The 20,289-nt window shown below is 44.8% G+C and overlaps 1 protein-coding gene across 4 annotated transcripts in view; it reads left to right on the top strand.

Moving 5' to 3' along the window:
* The first annotated feature begins 11,882 nt into the window (after nucleotides 1-11,882).
* LOC119466233 (uncharacterized) overlaps nucleotides 11,883-20,289 on the top strand; it is a 68,441-nt gene continuing 60,034 nt past the window's right edge. The window contains exons 1-4 of one of the 4 annotated variants that reach the window (XM_037726716.2): nucleotides 11,908-12,119; nucleotides 16,065-16,216; nucleotides 17,572-17,655; nucleotides 19,878-19,916. In XM_037726716.2, the coding sequence (XP_037582644.1) occupies nucleotides 12,053-12,119; nucleotides 16,065-16,216; nucleotides 17,572-17,655; nucleotides 19,878-19,916 (342 nt within the window). In that variant the 5' untranslated portion in view covers nucleotides 11,908-12,052. Of the gene's footprint in view, nucleotides 12,120-16,064; nucleotides 16,217-17,571; nucleotides 17,656-19,877; nucleotides 19,917-20,289 lie in introns of all 4 variants that reach the window. The other 3 variants (XM_049657581.1, XM_049657587.1, XM_049657584.1) reach the window with 3 other exon arrangements.

Here is a 20,289-nt window from a genome sequence, read left to right on the forward strand (position 1 = left end):
AATTGAAGCACGCAAGTCATCGGAACACCCGCCGTGGTTGCTTAATGGCTGTTGTGTTGCGAAGTCGCGGGATCAAATCCCGGCCAGGGCAGGCCGCACTTCGATGGGGGCGAAATGCGAGAACACCCGTGGACTTACATTTAGGTGCACCTTAAAGAACCCCAGGTGGTCCAAAACATTCTGGAGTCAGCCACAACCGCGTGCCTCATAATCAGATCGTTGCTTTGGCACGTAAAATCACACAATAAATTTTTAAAAAATTCGTCGGCCCTTCCACTCCGTGAAGATTGATGATAAGCGAAGCTTGTCCCTTTGTATACCTAACCGTCCCCTTTGCCATCAACTTTATGTTTACTGGAATGTGCCCTTGTTCTTCATCCTGCCTTAGAATCTGCTCATTCATTCATATTTGTGTCGCTGTTCGTCGGAGTGGATCACACTGATGCGGGACATGTTGTTGTCGAAACACAAACGCTTGCGTTCGATGTCTCGAGTTTGCTCGGACGGCGTGGTTAGCAGCATCCGCCCACCATTGCTGCTTGCGATTCTTCAAAATTAAATATTGCTTTCAAATTAAATCTGTCCTTCAGGTAAGACAATGAATGGCTCATACCCCCTTAAGCAATGGCTCATACCACCGTAAACGCGGCCTCCCCATTACGACGACAGAAGAGAAGTGAAATTCTAGGCTGGAATGATGAGCGGCAACGGAGCCAGCTGTGGAAGAAGACGACGACGCTTGAGCCGTTGCTGATGATGATAGTTTTTTGCGTACATGGACGCCACCGAAATCTGTACCTTATAATAGGCTTCCCTTGAAAAGTAAGTGATCGGAACACCAATGTATTTGATGGCACATTTTGGAAATTATTATCTCGAAAGTGGTACCATCCTTAGAATTCTTTCCAAGTGGATAGCTCTGTGAACTCGCCGGTTGCAATTACAATATGATTTCATAACGCATTGCGACTCGGAAATGACTGACAAGCTGTGTTAAAAAATTGGCAGTAGCTCGCTACCAAATTGCAAATTACTGAATGAGAATTATATGTAAATCCAACCAACACGGTCATGAATCTACTCGAAAGGGTATCATCCTTAAAATCGTAAAACGTGAAAAAATGGCTCTAAAGCTTTCGAGTAATAGACAAGACGGCACCAGCGCAACTAAATTCGTATTCGATTTGGTGATATCTTTATTTGATGGGCATTAAATTTGGTTTTATGCGTCAAAGAGAACCGCGTAGCTTTTACATATAAGCCGCAGCTAGCATGCTTCCACTTCGGCTACGCACAATGTTTTGCACTTTGATTCGTAAATGCACTGATCAGCTACATTGCGCTATCAAATAAGGAACAGCAAGCTCTGGAAGAAGCGACGAAATAGTCTTCTTGCATTGAGGTTGCATTGAGCAAACTCGAGATTTCAGCGCTCGAACAAATCAAAACTGTTATTCCTACTTGCATCACTGAGTCAAAATACAAGAAGAACACACTAGATGGGTAAATTAGGCTTGTTACTATTCATTTCTTCTTCTGAGAAAAAGTGAGCAGAATTGAAGAACATCCCCCTGGGAATCTTAATCCAAAAATTACTGCAATGATGTGCAGCGATCGGGCAGCAATTGTAATGGGAAGCGAGCATAATGTCCTTGCAGACCAGCGCGCAATTAAAGAACGTGGCAACGCCTGCGCTATCGGTAATCATCGCGTTCAAGTAAATGCTTGCTGGAGGTTCACCGCAGCGGCCGTGTTTATTCGGCCAGTGTACTATCGGCGTCGAATGAAACTTCAGTTAAAAGAAAGGAAAATATAGCAGTATAGGGTGGCCTTCGTCACGCAGTGTGGTAAAACCGGATGTGCGCGCCTGTCAGTGGTGATGACTTGACGGCGCACTATATACCTTCAGTTATGCATCAGCCACGCCACGCGCTCCGCTGTTCGCATTTCATTTGACGCCGATTTGCGACGTCATTTGACGTCGATTTGTGCCTGCCGCTCTACGAGACACGCAGTGCCAACATGACCAAACCTTCATTCTTTCCCGATTGCTACGATTTGCCGCTAATCGCGAGGAGCTCTGGTTACAAAGCGGATCATATTGAATCGGCGCTCTGCTCACGAATAAACGTTCCTCATATAAGGCTAGCTATGACTGTTATTTAGAGCGTATGTTACCGTGTGGGACCGCATAGGCTCAGGTGCTAAAGTTATAACACCATGAGCACCGTTTTATCATTCCTTAAGTTCCCAGCGCGTTTGTGCGGTCGAATGAGCCATTGGTGCAGGGAACAGGCGTGCTACGTGTCAGACGACAAAAAGGACAGCGTAGACTATGTTAGAAACTGTAGTTGAAAAGGCGCGTTGTAAAAGGGGTGAAAAATTGTCCGTGCCATAGCAACCTGCGCACGGATGACAAAAGTTAATGCAGCCAAATACCTCGAAAGTAGGAGTATTCACCTAAGTATTGCTTCCGGTGTATGTCTTCAATGAGCCTGCGCTATTCTCACAGAAAAGCCTATGTTAACCGTATATAAGCTATTGAAGAATCTAAGTATTTAGGACGAGCGCAATTATTCCGTAAGGAAGCACGCATATGTCCACGAAGTGTACGTGTTTGAAGAGTGCGCATGTTTTGTTTGCCTCATAGTGTATGTACCTAATTACACAGCGTGAAAATTTTGGTCAAGCGACAACGCACGGCTTTTTCTGCTGAACAATTGCTCTAACTGAATAAGCTACAAAGCGAATGTCCTGTTCTTGAAGAATATGACATCGCTTAAGATCCGCGCTACCAGCTGCCCAAAAAATTTGCAACTAGGTGCGAATCATAGTGTGTCCGCAATGTAGGCATCTAGTGCGTCCCTGACTGTGGCCAAGTAGTGCAGCCGTCATTAGTGGATAACCTAGCTGTAGGCATTGATGGTTACATACGCAACGAAATTCTATAACAGGCCTGAATTGAAAAAAAAATGCATGCAAAATGACTACGTTTCGAAAACTTCAGTGCAGCAAATATGTTTACTTTCACATCGAGGAGGTCGCTGAACAGACTTGCCTTCGATGCTCACGGCAGACTCGCCGCTGAAAACACACGAAGCTCGAACTCCCACTCCTTTACGCACGTGCATCGACTTGAACTGCTGCAACGACAACGGCTGTGGTTACAAAGTTCTAGAAAGAAGGCCTTCGGCTAGCGACCGTTTTGGAGTACAAACGGACATCGCAACTGTGGCGGCATGCCACGCTTCAGCCCTCTGACGCACAAATAGGAAAGAGGGCTACGTGTGGTAAGATCCAGCATCTCAAATGTGTATCGCTTGGGTGATCACAAGAGAAACCGTAACTTCGGATAACAATTGCAAGACTGATTGGTAATAAACTTGCGCCATCTACGCGGAGAGGACTTTGCGCTGGCTTTTCCAGGAAATCGGCGAACAAAATAGACACCCGAACCACTGGAGCGTGTATTGGGTTCCATTCGAAGCTTTTAGGAAAAAGGATCTTTATTTAGTAGGCGATTATATATAGCTGACCATGTCATGTGAACACACAGGAAACAGCGCCAGAGTGCATAGAAAATTGCATTCGGCCGGTTTTGCAAGGGTACAATTCTTCAGAATGACTCTTTCAACCAAGTGCTGCAAAACGACAGCAATGGCTGTTAGGAATGCAGAGCGTAGTAATAGACATAACCAGCTCAGACATCCTTGCAGTGTGATCGTGACGTCACTACAGAGAGGACTGCGTCGTTTCGGACAGCATTTTGCGGCGTAAGCTTGACGTCGTGTAGCTACGACACGGGCATTTCTGTCGCAATGGCATGAAACTTAGTCATTGGGACGTCACTTGAGGTTTTGGACAGTTCTTTTTTCGAACTGTGGACACGTTTTTCAGGTATTTTATGCGTTGTTGAAGTGCCAAGGAACATATACCAATAAAAATATGTTTGATTGTATCAAGTGAATCCCCTGCCATATTTTGTGCGCTTTGTTGAGTACGTCAAGAGACATAAATGTTCAGCAGGTGAACACAAATGTCAGTGATTGGATTATTTTATAGCCACTGTAGCCGGATCCCGATCCTACCCAGGAATTTTGAACATTGCCCCCGGGGAAGTTTAACTTCAACGCAATGCACCAGCATATAACTCATGGGGTCACAGTTTTAAAAATGATATTTCACATGGTCTTCCGAATTTCAGAAACTTCGAATTGGCAACGTCGAGAGGGTACGCCTTTCTAATAATATGCGTATTTACGGTACTTATTCGTAACTTTCTCGCTGCTTTATAGTAGTATATTAATCCTTACCAGAACACTGTTAAAACTGAGAAAAAGCGTTACGTCTAAATACTGTAAACACGTATGTTAATAAAGCAATGTACCGTCTTGGTGTTGCTAACTGAAAGTTGTTGAAATTCGGGTGTTCTTCTGAAGTATGATCTTTTGAAAATGCTGCCCAATGATTTACGCTGGTGCCCTGCGGTGAAGTTTGAGAGTTAGCCGAAGGGGCAATGTCAGAAATTCCCGGACATGTGGCGACTACAGCGCGTTTGATCATACTTTTCAGTGCATGGTAAATATCCCAAGCCTTTCTTTTATTTCATGCAAAATGTAGGGTAGTGGCGGCGCTCATATTCCAAATACAATTTTTGGACAGAAATGTCGATGGAATGACGCTTTCAAGAGAAGAATATCAGATGCGTAAACGCTCGGTATTTGATTGATTAATTACTAGTTTATTATGGATTTATTTTGTCTGTAGGTGTGCTGGTGGAATCTGTACAAGCGAGTGTGTCCTTTTATTTGTGCGGCCTATTGCGTCACATTACGACACAGGCGTCGAGCTTCTGTTCGCCAGGAAGGGTAATTTTCTTGGCGAGAACTCCTACTTTGATGCTTCATCACCCCCAAGAAGCATTATTTGCTAAGCAGAGGCAATATTTCCGCCACGACTGAAGAGTTAGTTCTCTGGATTAATTTATCCTTACCGAAGACACCGCATCAGAATATTGGACATGACACCGAGAACGTTACCGAGGGCACGGAGTCTATTGATGAAGCAGTGCCTGTTTTGTACATTCGCATCATTCATGCCAGATTTTCAGGCGCTTGTAGTTCTCGTTAATAATCAGCCGCTTGGAAATGAACGTTCAAGAATTTTCTTGAAACGGACTCCGATCTGTATCTTCAAAGGTCGCTCCGAAATTCGTTGAACTATAAATATCCAAAATGTAATCTGCAATTGACACTCTTGAGAAACCGAGGCATCTTGAAAATATTTACTTGTAGTGCACATGTGTTCGAACAGCTCATAGTTATTCACTAGTGACCATGACGAGTGCTGAGTTCGCTGTTAGTCACAATGCCATCATCTTCGGAGGTGGTGGTGAAAGCATTTATTAGGCCATGGAAGGACAGGAGGTACGCTTGGACCAGCCCGTAAGGGACTGGTCCTTACAAATAATAGGTGGAGGTCCCTAGTTGGGGACCCCAGTGGCGGTAGCCGCAGCCCGGGCAGGTCTGACTAAGGCTTGTTGGGCCTGTAAGTCATGGCAGCCGAGCAGGGTCGCCTCGGAAAATGCAGAACCCTTTTACAAGCCAAGCTTGTCTATGTCTAGCCTGAACGTCTGTGTCTGTTCACAGAAACTATCATCATCAGCAACGGCTCGAGCCAACGTTACTAGAGTAACGTTGCTTCGAGCATCATCGTCTTCTTCTACAGCTGGCTCCGTTGCCGCTCATCATTCCAGCGTAGAATTTCACTTTTCTGTCGTCGTAATGGGGAGGCTGCGTATACGGGGGTACGAGCCATTGCTTAAGGTGGTACGAACCATTGATTGTCTTACGCAATAGACCGATTTAATTTTGAAGCAATTTAATTTCGAAGAATCGCAAGCGGCAATGCTGCTATAGCCCCGCCGCCGACGAGCAAACACGAGACATCGAACGCAAGCGTTTGTGGTTCGACAACTACTTGTCCCTCATCAATGTGATCCGCTTCGACGAACAGCGACACAATGCCTTGTAAGTGCTGAATTAAGATTATACGCTACTTGTGGAGAAGACCTTGGTGAATTTAGAGTTTGCGGTACGTGTAAGGAGTATTTATTCAAGGGAAAAACTGCCTGTGTTCTGCACTGTGAGCGGGTACGTATACCCGCTATTTGCTGTGATGGTGATAAGCTTCACTTATCCATCTGCACGGAGGGGAAGGGCCGACAATTTTTTTTTATTGAGATAAACATAAACAGATGAGTTGTCGCCATTTGCTGGCGATGGGTGCCCCTTTTCGGTTGATTGATAAGACAGGCTAAAAAAGAAAATAAATATAAATGCTTCATTTGGTAATCTTTTAAGAAAAAGGAGGAGATAACTAAAAAGAAGCGTTCAAGAACAAGCATGAAAGATACATGGTTTTCGCGCGCCCTCATTGAAATGCTGTGCCTCTCAGTTGTGACCATATGATTAACACCTCAAAATAAGGCTTTCTAGTTATCAAAAAGACAACTATGATAACGACGTTTCATTGCTACTTCTATATAAGCATTGCACGGCTGCGAAATTCGCTCTAAAGTTCGTCCGAAAAAAAATTTGAGGACACTTTTCGCTTAGGACGCGATATATTCTATTGACTCCTAGCTTCCCGACGCTGCAGCTTTTGCAAAATGACCGGGAAACGCTGGCCCCGAATTTTATGACGAAGGCGAGCTTCCTTAAAACGCGGCCTTTGCGTGGACCGATCTTGGAGATAATTTGCTGTTTACTTCACATTTTTAATATTTCAGTCTGAAGATTTAACATAATTAAAGCATGCGCTGTGGGTGTTTTGTTTCAAATTTGTTTGTGGGTTGTCATCGCAAATTCCGAGGAATGTTGTAAACAAATTAGACGCAGCAAATATGATGTGGAATTTAAATTTTTAGATAATTTGCTTTTTGCAGGATTGCCAAGATCCGCAAATTGTTGTAAACAACCCGGCAACTACACGCTCAGCGACGCCTATATTTTGCATTAATTAGAGTCAAGGAATTCCATTTTAGGACGCAAAAAGTCATTCATGTACAACCGTAATGTAAACCGCGTTTACATTACGGTTGTAATGGGAAACCATAATGTAGTGTGGGCTCCGGACGTGGCACGGACAGTGAAACAATTTTATTACTTGCGAGAGCATATAGCCTACACCACGGCTAACGCTTAAACACTCTCCTTACACACTCATAATTGCGCTGCCTTCTTTTGTTCCTTTTATTAAATCAGTATATCTCAGGTACGCTAATGAGCCGCTAGTGGGTGCATTTCCAGTTAATATGTGGCAGCAATTCGTGCTCAATTGGAAACTAACTTCTGCACAAAAAGCAAGAAAAGTGTGCAAATTGCTTTTTCGGGCCATGAAAAAGACACGTCCACTTCTCGACGAAACGTTGTATCCGGCTTTCACCTTGTTCTCGTCGTCTTGAATCTCCCACATTCCCCATGTTTTACGGGCTTGTGGCACATTTTGTTATAAACTTTCATCTGCGCCCACATAGATTTACTGCGCATTCTGTACAAAGAGCGCTAGCTAAGGTTGGTTGGAACGGATACAAGATTGCTTAACTCCACAGGATATATTATCCGCGCGGTGATCCAACACGGGCTTTGAAATCTAGATAGTGTGAAAAATTAGACCGTTGCGTGACTTTGTAGCGCGAAAAGCGTGTGCCAATGCATACACTACGCGAGTCCTATGCTACTTTGTGTGGTAACATGTGGCAATATACGCTAACATTGTGGCCCTTCCCGGGATGATTCACCGTGCTGTTCAGCAGGTGGTTTGTAATTCTTAGCGTTGCCAGGGAAATAACGTCGGTCACGATGTCACTTCGTGCCAGTCCCGACTTCATGGCGTCGTGGCAAAAAAAAAAAAAAAAAAAAAAAAAAAAACATGCTCCTTCATTGCTGAAAGCACGGCCGGATCTGGCGCAATCAAATATGTACCGTGACTGTACAAGCTCGATGCGGAAATTTATCCTGCTATTTTGAAGGGATGGCGAATACGTATACGTTTGTACTTGACGGTACGAGCAAGAAACAGATGTCTGTATTGTATAGGGTTGTCCTACTCGTTGATCAACAAAAAGAAATTTCCGCCGTCATTACAGCCGGCCGGCTGCGCACAGGGCAACATGCCTTTATTTGACGCTGTTTTTTTTAATTGGTTTTGTTTATATGCATTGCAGAAAATGTAACGAACGAAAAAAAAAAGCTACGTGATCATCGATACTCACTGGGCTGACTGACCGAAAGAAGCGAAGAGTGGGTAAATGATTAAAAAAAACAAAAAAAAACCGATCCCTTTCTTTGGCCCAGAGAATTCTGTTGAATAACTGCGGCCTTACGTCTAGGTTTAAATCCTGTTTTATGCCTACGTTCTGTGTGGAGTAAATCTCTTTTAAGAGTCTAATTATACATCAAACGACAGCTTTAACGGCAAACGCTCTGAACCACCTTACTCAAAAAGCACGAGTTAATTCATTCCCTTCTATGAATGCAGAGTACCGTATTTAGGCCACGTGTCATATCAGAAAATTATGGCATATTCGACTGGATCCTACGGCGCTGCGACAATAGTTTGGCGCGATATGGCAACCTCTTAAGGAATCCTGCTCGAGCCGAAAGTTCAGCTGCTCTCAGAGTGATCGGAGAAGCCACGGGACCATAATTCTGCCCAATCGTGGTCGCGCTCCCAGCTTAGAGGTGAAATCGCCTATGAGGGCACAGAGCTACAGCATGCCACTCGTACTAAAACAGAAAAATATGCTCCGGGTGCTAGCATACCCACAAATTTCAGACATTTCCCCGTCAGCATTAAGCGAAACTTCACGGCATTGCACCAGCGTAACTGAATAGGCAACAGTTCTCCAGAACGTATATTTAAGAATATCGGCAGAACAGGCGGGAATATCCACCACCACACTGCAAGCTTAGTAGAGAAGAAGCCGTCATACTACGCAGACTTGAGATTGGCAATTACATCCACGGCACTCAACTACGCGCGATCTGCCCCTCAACATATACAAGAGACTGCCAATTCTGTAATACGCCAAACCCCCTTTACCACATGGTCTGGGAATGTGCAAAGAACCCGCGCACAACGCCCATCCAAGCACCAGCAGAAGACCAGTGGGAGGCCCAGCTGACAAGCCCAAGACCTGAGGACCAGCTACGGCTGGTGTACAGGTCCACAGCCACATGGAATATGGTGGCCGCCCCATACGAGCGTTAAAAGCTTGGGGTCCATAATGCCATTTATTCACTCACTCACTCGCCGAATTTCAGCGAGTTTCAACCAACAGTGCCGAGATGGTACACCCTTCTAAGAACTTATATATATGCGGTACTTAGTCATAGCATGCGTGCTTAACCGCCGTGGTTGCTTAGTGGCTATGGTGTTGGGCTGCTAAGCACGAGGTCGCGGGATCGAATTTTCGCCACGGCGGCCGCATTTCGATGGGGGCGAAATGCGAAAACACCCGTGTACTTTGATTTAGGTGCACGTTAAAAAACCCCAGGTGGCCGAAATTTCCGGAGTCCCCCACTACGGCGTGCCTCATAATCAGAACTGGTTTTGGCACGTAAAACCCATAATTTAATTTAACATGCCTGCTGTGTTAAAACAGTGTCTTATTCAAGGAAGAACGGTGAAGTGGCACGACAGGAGCAAATAGTTTTGTACACTCAAGGCAGAGGGCACTTTCGCTTGAATACGCGACAAATTTAAGCCGTAAAGCGATTTATTGGAGCTGGCGTAGGAAAGGCAATGGCGGAGCGAGTGTGATTCACTCTGTATGCACGCTCAGGTTTTTGAGCGCCAGCAGGCAGCGGGAGAGCTATGCAAACAAATGTTTCACATTGAAGGGCTCTGGAAAGCGTAACTGACGCGGAAAAAGAACGCATATGATACCGACCTTATGGCGCCCAGCCTTTCATGATGTTGCCATTGTGATCAGTTGCCTGGCGTCTGGCCCCGTGAGCGAGGTTCTTTACTAACACACAAACGCAGACACGCACATGCAGACGCACACATGCAGACGCAGACGCACACACGCGCACACGCACACACACACACACACACACACACACACACACACACACACACACACACACACACACACACACACACACACACACACGCACGCACGCACGCACGCACGCACACAGAGACACGCACGCACGCACACACACACGCACAGACGCGCAGACGCGCACACACATATACACACACTTGTACGCACGCCTGTAGGCTCGCACACGATCACCCATGTTCGCACACACTCACACGAGCACATGCATGCATGCATGCAAAAATTGTACGCATACAAGCACACATCCACACGCGCGTAATCCGACACACATACGACGCACCCACAATACACGCGTGCACGCGTGCACGTACGCATATTCATGCAAGTACGCAGAAACACGAGAGTCCACAAAAAAAAGAAACACCTGCACATGTGTTCATACGCGTATCATTATTTCCCCCTACCTGCAATAAGCCTCTCAAAAGCTGCGCGCAGAAGCAAACTGAATGACACTCGTTCTGCCATAACCATTCCAACGCCAGCTGTAATAAACGACATTACGGTTTAAATTGGCACGTCATCTTCAAGTGTTCACCGCCCATCTCTGATCAAAACAGTGATTTAACGCAAAACAAATTATAACGGCCAAGTGCTGTAAATGCATACGTTGTCAGAAGGGAGTACGTGCTCGGCGCTGTTGGTTGAAACTTGTCGACACTCGACCGATATTTTGAAACGCATTCTCTTGAACATTGTGGGCATTCAGTTACGGCGGTGCATTGCCTTGAAGTTCCACAGAATGTCGAAGGGGCAATGCCCAACATTCCTGGACATGATATTGAACAGCCGAACTTAAAGCGCGCCGCCGGAGCGCGCGAATACGACCCGTCGCATATACCATTTATTTCTGCACGGATGATGCATGGTTGAAGTACGTTTGAACACCTTTTCTAACTTTTTTTCCATGGGTAGCAGTGGTGCCATCGCGTGGATGTTCATTCAAGACTGAGTAGTTGGAAAAGGCCTTTGAAAAGCGGTATCTTGTGCGGCGGGAAACGCGAGTTTCCTCAACGATCTCGAATTCCTCCAGAATTGCCTACTTGGTTATTACCGACTTCATCGTTGATATTAAAACATTCTGGGCATGCATATAGAGCAGCGGAACGAGCATAGAAGTCGCTCATGGTGCTACAGTTTCACGAAGAAACGAATGAAACAAGAACCAGTAAGTACGACAACGTTGAACCGCTATTACGACTTCACCCTCGCTGAGGCCCGCACAAGGAAGTGCATCTTGCAAACTCTTTCCACGTGAACCAAACCATGCGTGGCAAAGCGTAACTCTTTCTTCCTAAGAGCACGGGCAGAAATGGACCGGTCTCGTCTCGGGGAAGCTACTAATATTTGTGCAGGACAGCCTTCTTCAATTGAGCCCCGACAGGGCCCATTATTTCGCCGTCATTACGAAATCATTCGCTTTCTAATTAGCGAGATCTTTCGGGAGTAGTACACCCTACGTGAGTCAGTCAACCTACGCGTTTGCTAAGCCTACAGCTCTGTCAAGCAGCTGTTGTTTGCCGCCGACCATGCGCCATTTTATTTAGTCATCCTCCCTGCAGCTTATGTAAGAGAGGAGCAACCATGTAAGAGAGAAGGAAATCATAAAAAAAGACGTAGAGGAAAGGATGACTGTCAGAACTCGGTTTTGTGACATAACAGGTCTTGTGACATGTTATTGAGAGGGAGGCTTACAGAAATTTGTTTCATTTTTTTTTGTTGGAGCAAACAGTACCTGAATCAGCTACTTTCCTCCTATGCCATATAAGTACAGGTGGTAACGCACACCAGACCACACAGGTGGAAGCCTCCCACAACCCACACCATTGTAGCTCCTCAGCATCTATAGTCGCTGCAAGCCAAGTTGCGGAGTAGGCTCTTGTGTTGTTCTGCAGGGAAACACTCTCCTTCTCCTAAAAGAACATGAAGCACCAAGTTGCGGCAGTCTTTCTGATACTCTGCTTCACCTCTGCCGCGGTGAACGCGAATGGTGAGTACTGCATTGCTCGTTTACGTTTACGATGCTGAGTACAGCATCGTGCACATTGGGTAGTATTTCACTATTTATCACCAGAGCTCTGCATAGCGCCGTCGAGATATTCGTGAATATGAAAAGAATATCAAAGAATTTGAAAAAGAAAACATAATAAATCATATTAGATAAATCCCGAATGTCTACTACAAGGTCCCTACACATGTTCAAACCAACGGGAGGCCGTAGATTTATGATATGATGCATTGGCACGAGCATGATTGGCTGCATTAGTCGCATATATCTCTCTTCTCGTATTCGACTGCTTCAATATTTGGAATGGGACTTGTTATTCTGTATATGTATGCGCGGGGGCTTTAACATTTGCCACCTGGATTTACCGACTGTCGAGCTTCTTTAGGAGCTACCATGCCTTTTATTTCTGCGATAATACATAGAGCAAAATATGGTCCAAACTAACACGGAAGAACACCGGATATTTTCGTACAGCGTATAAAACCTTAAAGTCAAAACAAAGAAGAAGCGCTGTTGCATCAAACGACTACGACCAACCGCAAGTCCACGAGCAGTACGACTGAATACAAAGCACGTAACGACGCTGAAGCAGGAGGCCCGGGCACGTGATCCAACGTTACACATCATTCAGGCGTTGGCGGAAGGTGGCGCCACGGTATGTCCCAGCCACCAATACTGAGGTGGTTGATGGGAAGTGACAGAAAAGTTTTCATATTACAGGCAGCGCAGTAAGTTGGCTGAAACAATGACGTGAAATTTCACATATATATCCCGTATTTTTGCGACGAATGGCTCAGATTAATAAATATACTAGATACGATATGAAATGGTGCTTTACCGACCAAGCTTAATAACAGCAACAGATGTCAGAATTAGAGCGATAAATCGCCAATACGCTGATTATCAAAATTTTACTAAGCAACTCTCAATTAATGACTCTAAAGTACATGGTGCAATTGCAGTCATCGAGCACTGAAAGCATAACATGTTGCTAGAAGCTTTGAAAGGTTATGCTACGTACGAGAAATAACTACTCTTAACCTGCCCCAAGATGCATCGGTGTTTCAGCTGATACGTTCGCACTCTGTGGAAACATGACATAGGTGAAATCTTATTGGAGTAGCAATGCATTTAATTCTACATTAAGATCCTTGCGAGTTCCAGAGAAGTTATAGTTTTGTTTATTTATTGTGAATCGGTGGTAGGTGAGACTTAAAGAGCACCGCTTCGAGAAAAATCCTGCAAGTGTGTACCAATATATCTGATGAAACACCGTTTCTGAAGCAGTTCTATGCATAACCGAAGCGACGCAGTTCTTATTCTAGTGCTATAGGCACCGCTGCCAACACTGCATTGTTGCATGCTTTTGACATTTTTTTTTCAACACTTAAGACGAGCGATAATTGACACTATAAAATCACTTTGCGCCGTTAAAATGTTCTTTAAAAACTCCGATTTTATTCATTTGGCAGCGAAAGCTCGAATAGACTAGCAGATAAAATACAGGCAAGAGTTCCAGATTTCTAATTTTGCGCCGAAATCTTAGCGCCGGTACGTCAGACTGACGACACAGATTTCAAAATATTTGCTAGTTTATCAGTGGTTTTTGGTGCAAGAAGAGTTATCGAAACTTGCTAGATTGAGGCTTTTGTTCCAACAAGATGCGATGTGATTCTTCTTTATCCATATACGATTATAGCCTAATATAGGCCTTTTCTAAATTCATTACGTAACGGGGAGTAGGTTCAGAATCTTCAGGAAGGCGTCACTCGGCACCCTTTTTTAATTTTGGCAAGCAGCCACGAATTGTTTGCCCACTCTAATTAACTTAAACAAGCAATAAAAGAAGCTGAAAATAAGCAGTAAAATGTGGTTGTATGCAATTGGTATCTAATTTCGAGTGGACCCCAGCTGACTAGAATATCTTTCAGGTTCGAAGAGCCGGTGCACTGAGTTTTTTGGAGTGGAGCATGTTTGTTATTCTTCGGTAGTCATCGACTGTAAGCTTTCACACATGAACATTTCTGGCGCACAAGCCATGCAAACGCAAAAAAAATAATGAAAGCGTAAATGAACCATGAAGATCCAGCGCAATATTGGAATCTAAATGGCGTTAAGTTTTTTTTTTTTTTGCATTAGCGAGATAGCACTTGCAGCGGATCACACGAGCAAAGCCTCGTCGCCTGTAGCTGTAGACTATGTATATTGCTTCTCGAGGGAATAACTCTGATGAGAGGTTTATGCACACAGAAGTGCACGAGAGGTAACAAAATACATATAAAGCTTCCATACCGCTTGTATCAAAGTGTCACATACCGATTCTGTGAGATCGGCCAAGAATTGACACATACCCTGCTGGCACGTATACTCAGTTACCCAAGTTGACGTGTAATACCAGTGGGCGGAAGAGGAAAACAATGTTTCGGTCAAAACAGCAGCAAAAGAAAGCCGCGCATTTCTCGAGCAGCGTTCTTACATTTCGCAAGGTACACGCAGTAGCAATGCATGCCTGCCATCTGCTGAACATTATCGGCTGACAGTGCTGCGTGCACTGTCAGCGGTTGCGCGACCACCTGTTGTGCGACTGTCCTCAGTATGAAAAATATGTACAATTGTTCTCCTACACATTACGAGAACCAAACGACCGCGCTTTGTTTAGAGACAACATTAAATAAAAAATGACTAACGCCGTTCCCTGACACACAAGGTGCTAGAACGTCTTTTAGCATCAATGGGCTTGTGCGATTGCGTTTGACCACATCGCCCTTTCATTTTGCGTGTGCGTATTCAGAACACCCTCTCGCTTCCTCTCTCATGTTAAAGCGAAGCTTTCTTTCTGAGTTTCAGGCACTTTTTCGCATGTATATCTGGCCTCTGAGGCCGAACACGTTTAACGGGATGACGCCATCTAAGCGAAGTAGTTTACGAGTTACCGTTTCGAGCATAGAGTTTCATACAATAATTACTAGAGGGAACTGTGGCACTAGCCACTAGGGCAGCCGCAAGCAGGTAAATTTATCCAGCATGGGATTGATGTTTAGTACATAGATTTGCGTGAACTTCGTCCTTTTGGGCATCAGACGGCCTTGTGACATTGCAAGCGCATCATATTTAACAAAGTACGATGTTATAGATAATTAATTAAACATTAATATAACTAGGACTCGAACACACAATCTCTAGCACAAAAGCCTGATAATGAAACCATCATGCCCCGAACAAACGTATCGACAAGCGGCATAGAACAGCTTTCCTAGCAGGCATGGCAGCGCGTTGAGACGCTTGGCGCATTTCGATCCGCAGTTGCACTAGAGGAACCCGACGCATCAGAAACACCACGAGTGCGACACGACACTATGGACAGCACTGAAAATTTAAACAGATAACATATATGATGTACGGTATGTAAAGATGTGTATATAATATCCAGCCTCTATATAATTCATTGCAAGCGAAATCATTTCCTCGTATAACATGCTGCTCTAATACTGATATTGATACCTCGAAAACCACACTTCATATAGACACACACACACTTTTCATAAGCCAATCATGCCAAGAATGTTTCGCGTTACGTACAGGGTCGTTCAGTGTAAGAGGAAACGCCTCATTAGTGTCCAAGTTGGTATAATTTTAACATAACCTGCTCCTTGTCGGGGGAAATGCGCTGAATACGACGCCTGGCGATGATACCGATAAAGGAAAATAATTGTTTTTTTTTATTTGTGCTGAACATCAACTGCTATAGGCTCTTGAATACTAATGAGGTGTTTCCCCTAAAAGTGGCGGGCCCTGTAGATGTGAACTAGAGTTGAGTCTGTTTTTCTATTAAATTCGCCACCTTTGTAGGGTAGCCACTTGTGTGCTTTTCCGGTTAACCTTCTTGCCTTCCTCTGTGCACATTATTTCTCTCTGTCTCGAATGCAGAAGCCGTGGACGCCGTCGTCGAGCAACTGAAGAACTTGGTGCGACAGTATGTGAAGGACCAGGCCAAGGCCGATGAGTATCTGAGCAAGATCGACAGCGCGAGCGAGTGTCTCTCAGTCGCGAAGGACATGAACCCTGAAATCATCAATCGAGTAAGTACACTGCCACCTCGGGCGGTGGCATTTGCAGCGATTCCTACAAGTCGCCGTTGTTTTTTTAACGCGATAGCGTTAAGGGCCTCGTGTCGTAGAAAATCCGGCGTTGGTGTCGGCGTGGATGTCGGCGTCCTTGGCGGAGAAAATCATCCCGAACCACCCCGACCGCGCAGGCTCTCCACATGGTGCAAGGTGTTAGTGAACAAAAATTGAATTTCTCACAGTGAAATCCGCCAGAAAAACGGTAAAGTACGATTAACCACAACCTACAGACATGGTGGCGGCGGACTGTTATTTGAATGTACGAGAAAACATAATTCTGTTACGACTAAACTCAAACACAAACCCCTTTTGCCAGCATTTCTGCCATACCAACAGCGGCGCGCTCGGGTAGGCTACTCGCGAAAATCTTATCCAGATGGCGCTCGCATCTTTGGCAGATCAAATTGAGACTTGGCCTGCCTAATGCGTTTTCAGTACGCACGCGCGTCGGGGCAATAGCAAACAATTAATAAAGTAATAAAAAAAAGATTCTAGGGCCTTCACATTTTAATATAAGATGACTTATATTACCCCTATAAAACATCTTCCCAGCAATGCATGTTTGTTTAAAAGTCAAGCCGACTTTAAGGGGGTTGGTGTAAGCTTGGTCTTTGTAAGCTGGCTTTCCCACGTTCTGTATTGCAGTGAAGCCTACTCAAAGAAAAATGCAATGCCTACGGGGATTGATTACGCTGTCGCGTTCCACCCTTAAAGGCGAAGCTTAAGCGTCCTCCATTTTTTCTGCTACGCGCTTGAGATGAGTGAACCATGTGGCTAACGCAATGGTGAACTTGGAAACACTTCGAAAAGGCTATTCACTACCCTCCTAAAAAGAGCTCATGCAATTGGGACCCATGAAGACATTCCTCAATCAGGTGGCGTTGTAGCAAGTATCATATGAATGCAGCACAAGCAAGGAGTCCTCTGTTTCGAAAAATTTCAGCAACATTTATCTCTATACGGAGTAGGAAGCTGTACACTGCGTGGTTACAACTTTCCAGCCGTCACTTAATAAAATCTATCTATCTATCTATCTATCTATCTATCTATCTATCTATCTATCTATCTATCTATCTATCTATCTATCTATCTATCTATCTATCTATCTATCTATCTATCTATCTATCTATCTATCTATCTATCGATCGATCGATTGATCGTGTGTATCGACAACATGTATCGACAACATGTATCGACAACATGTATCGACAACATGTGTGTATGCATTCACTGCCCCCTCCTATGCTCCTGTCTGACGTGTTTTGCTGATCGTTGAGTGACTTACTCAAAATGGCTTCATTTACGTACAGTTTGCCAAGGGCGTCATTCCGACAGCCATTGCATGCGGTGGTGAACATATCAGCATCGAGGACCCGCAGCAAAGGGCCACTGCGGTGAGTACGAGGCTTGGAACCAATTATTTTTTTAAACCTCACAGAAGCTCTCGTCGTCAGAAACGACTTACTTGTGAGAAAGCTCGCATCTTACACCTTATCTTTAATGCTGATCTATCATTTCCTTTTCGCCTGTGGAACCATTATTCTTATCCTGCCGTAAGCGTCGCCATTAAACCACATCTTCAGAAGAGCTTTCAATATTTAGCTCTTGCTTCTTCGATTTAACTCAGCCACTGCCTGAGTAACGTACAAAGAAGTCCAATCCACTTATAACAGGCGGGATGTGGATATGTGAGTAAAAAAAAACAAACAAAAAACGCAAAAAAACGTTCTAGGCACATTTATTGAATGTGATACCGGTAACTTTGGGTCGACAATATAACTCATTTTTTGCATTGATACAGAGGTGTCAGAAGCGTTTTAAAGTTGAGCTAGTCGATATGAATTCGTTGTAGCTAAACAACGTAAGGTAACAATACGTACACGGTAAAGATGGGACAATGCAAGGCGCTGACCTTCGACTGAAGTGAGCTGGCAAATACACAAATGTACATTCTGGATATCACCGTTATCGCACAAAAACATAAACACGAGACAAAGAAGAAATCATGTCTTGATTCCAGCGAAGCCACCTCCTTAGGCTAAAACATGATCGAAGCCTGGATTACGCACCCGCATTGAGTCACCCGCATTAATAATATTAATACACCCGCATTAATAGTATTAATACACCCGCATTAATAATATCATCAGCCCTAAATGAAATTCAGGGTTTGATGGAATCTCGTCTGGTGGGGAAGAGGCATATTGACAAAAAAAAAAAACACCGACTAAGAAAAAAAATATTAGTGAAAAAACGGGTGGATCCTCAGTCCAGGACTCCAGTGGCCACCGGCACGCACCAGGCCTGGTTGAGGAAGTTCAATTGAGTGTCCAGGTCAGTCCGGGTTAGGATGGCTGCCCAAGGCTCCCTAAATAAATTTTGTCTAATTGGTTTGAATTTGAATTTTGGGGCCGTGATTTGCCTTCCGCGTCACTTCAGACAAAGATGGCCTCCCCCCACACCGGCGGCATTGGTTGGCATATCTGATTGGCCAGAATGGCATGCCCACCACCTCGGGTATGGGTAGGTGTTTATCAGGATTTTTCTGTATAGCCGAACCTCATCCACTGTTAATTGCGGGTCTGGCGCAGCGAGTTCTTGTAGGGAACGACGTTGTTGTTCTAAGACTTCGCACGCTAGTATTTTCTTCTTGTTTTCGGTTGCGATGTCTTTCTTTGCTCGCATTGACGCCTAGCGATTGAAAGCGTCTGCCCCTGCGTTGCCGGTGACACCAATATGCCCGTGCGTAATTCAAAGTGATGTTCTTGTCTTAATCGACCACCCAAGACGTTAAGGGCGATGCCGAGGATTATTCTGTGGAGGAAGAGTCGGCAGGCCACCTGGTAGTCCGTGAGGACTGTAGGCGGGTCTGCCTTCAGCCTCTCGTGTCTTTCTCGCCAGGGCTACTGCAGCCGCCTCCGCTGTGCTGCTACAGGCCGTGCGGACAGAAGCTGTTGTCAGGTTTCTTGGTCTCCAAGCAGCCACGATTACATGTCACCTAATGTCGCGTGCTGCGTCTGCGTATATTGTATCGGCGTTATTGTCGAATCGTTTATCTAATTGTTGGGCTCGGGCTTTACGCCGGAGTTCATGAAGTGTTTGGCGATTTTTGGGAAGATAGGGGAGATTTTGAGTTTTTCTCGAATCTTCCTTGGTATGTGTACCAGTTCGGTGCAGCAGTATTGTAGGTTTATCGGGTATCCCAGCTCCTCTGGGACCCTCCTGTCGGCCTGTGACATATTTAGGCGTCCTCGCTGTGTGTCCATTATGATTGCTCTATGTTCTTTAAAGGTATTGTACACCGCGAGAGCATCAAGTCTCTGTGGATTTGGAATCTCCATGGAAAATCTAGAAATAAATAATTTAGGGAGAAAGTATGCTCTTATTAGATTATAACATTTGTCTTGTTTCAACGCTTTTCATATTTCATCGTTGTCTAACGCCTACAACGTCGTCAAATAATGTAATTTCGTCGATTAATGGCAACGCAAATTGATAAAGCAGAAACTGGCCACACACTAGACATACCGAAGAACAAGCCTAATGGATTGAAGCATTAGGTAGTACTGGGGATGAAAAAATGGGACTAGCTGACTTAAATTACCTTAATTTTCAGATAAAGGACTGCTTGCTGGAGAAGGCGAACCAGTTTAAGGTAAGTTCATTTTCTCTTGCAAGCACACCTGTCCTGAGATGCTTGATAAATGAATTCGTTAGCTTTGAACGACCCTTACATTTGGCATTCCAACCTGTTAGGTCACGTTTACGAGCAAATGCATGATTTGAATAGACTATTGCGCGTAAAGCAATAGGAGGCGGTGAAGTTGGCTTCTCCCTAGAAATTATTGCAATGTGGAGAAGCCAGCTTGACAAAGTCGTCGCGAGCGCATAAAGCACGCACGCACGCTCTCGAAGAGCGTCAATGAAAGGAGCATGTCACCAGTAAATTGCACCAGCATTTCACCAGCATGTCACCGTCACTCGACTTAATTACGCCTGACGGCTGGATCAATGCATGCACTGCGTGA

The sequence above is a fragment of the Dermacentor silvarum genome, chromosome 10 (genome assembly GCF_013339745.2).
Source record: "Dermacentor silvarum isolate Dsil-2018 chromosome 10, BIME_Dsil_1.4, whole genome shotgun sequence".
NCBI lineage: Eukaryota > Metazoa > Arthropoda > Arachnida > Ixodida > Ixodidae > Dermacentor > Dermacentor silvarum.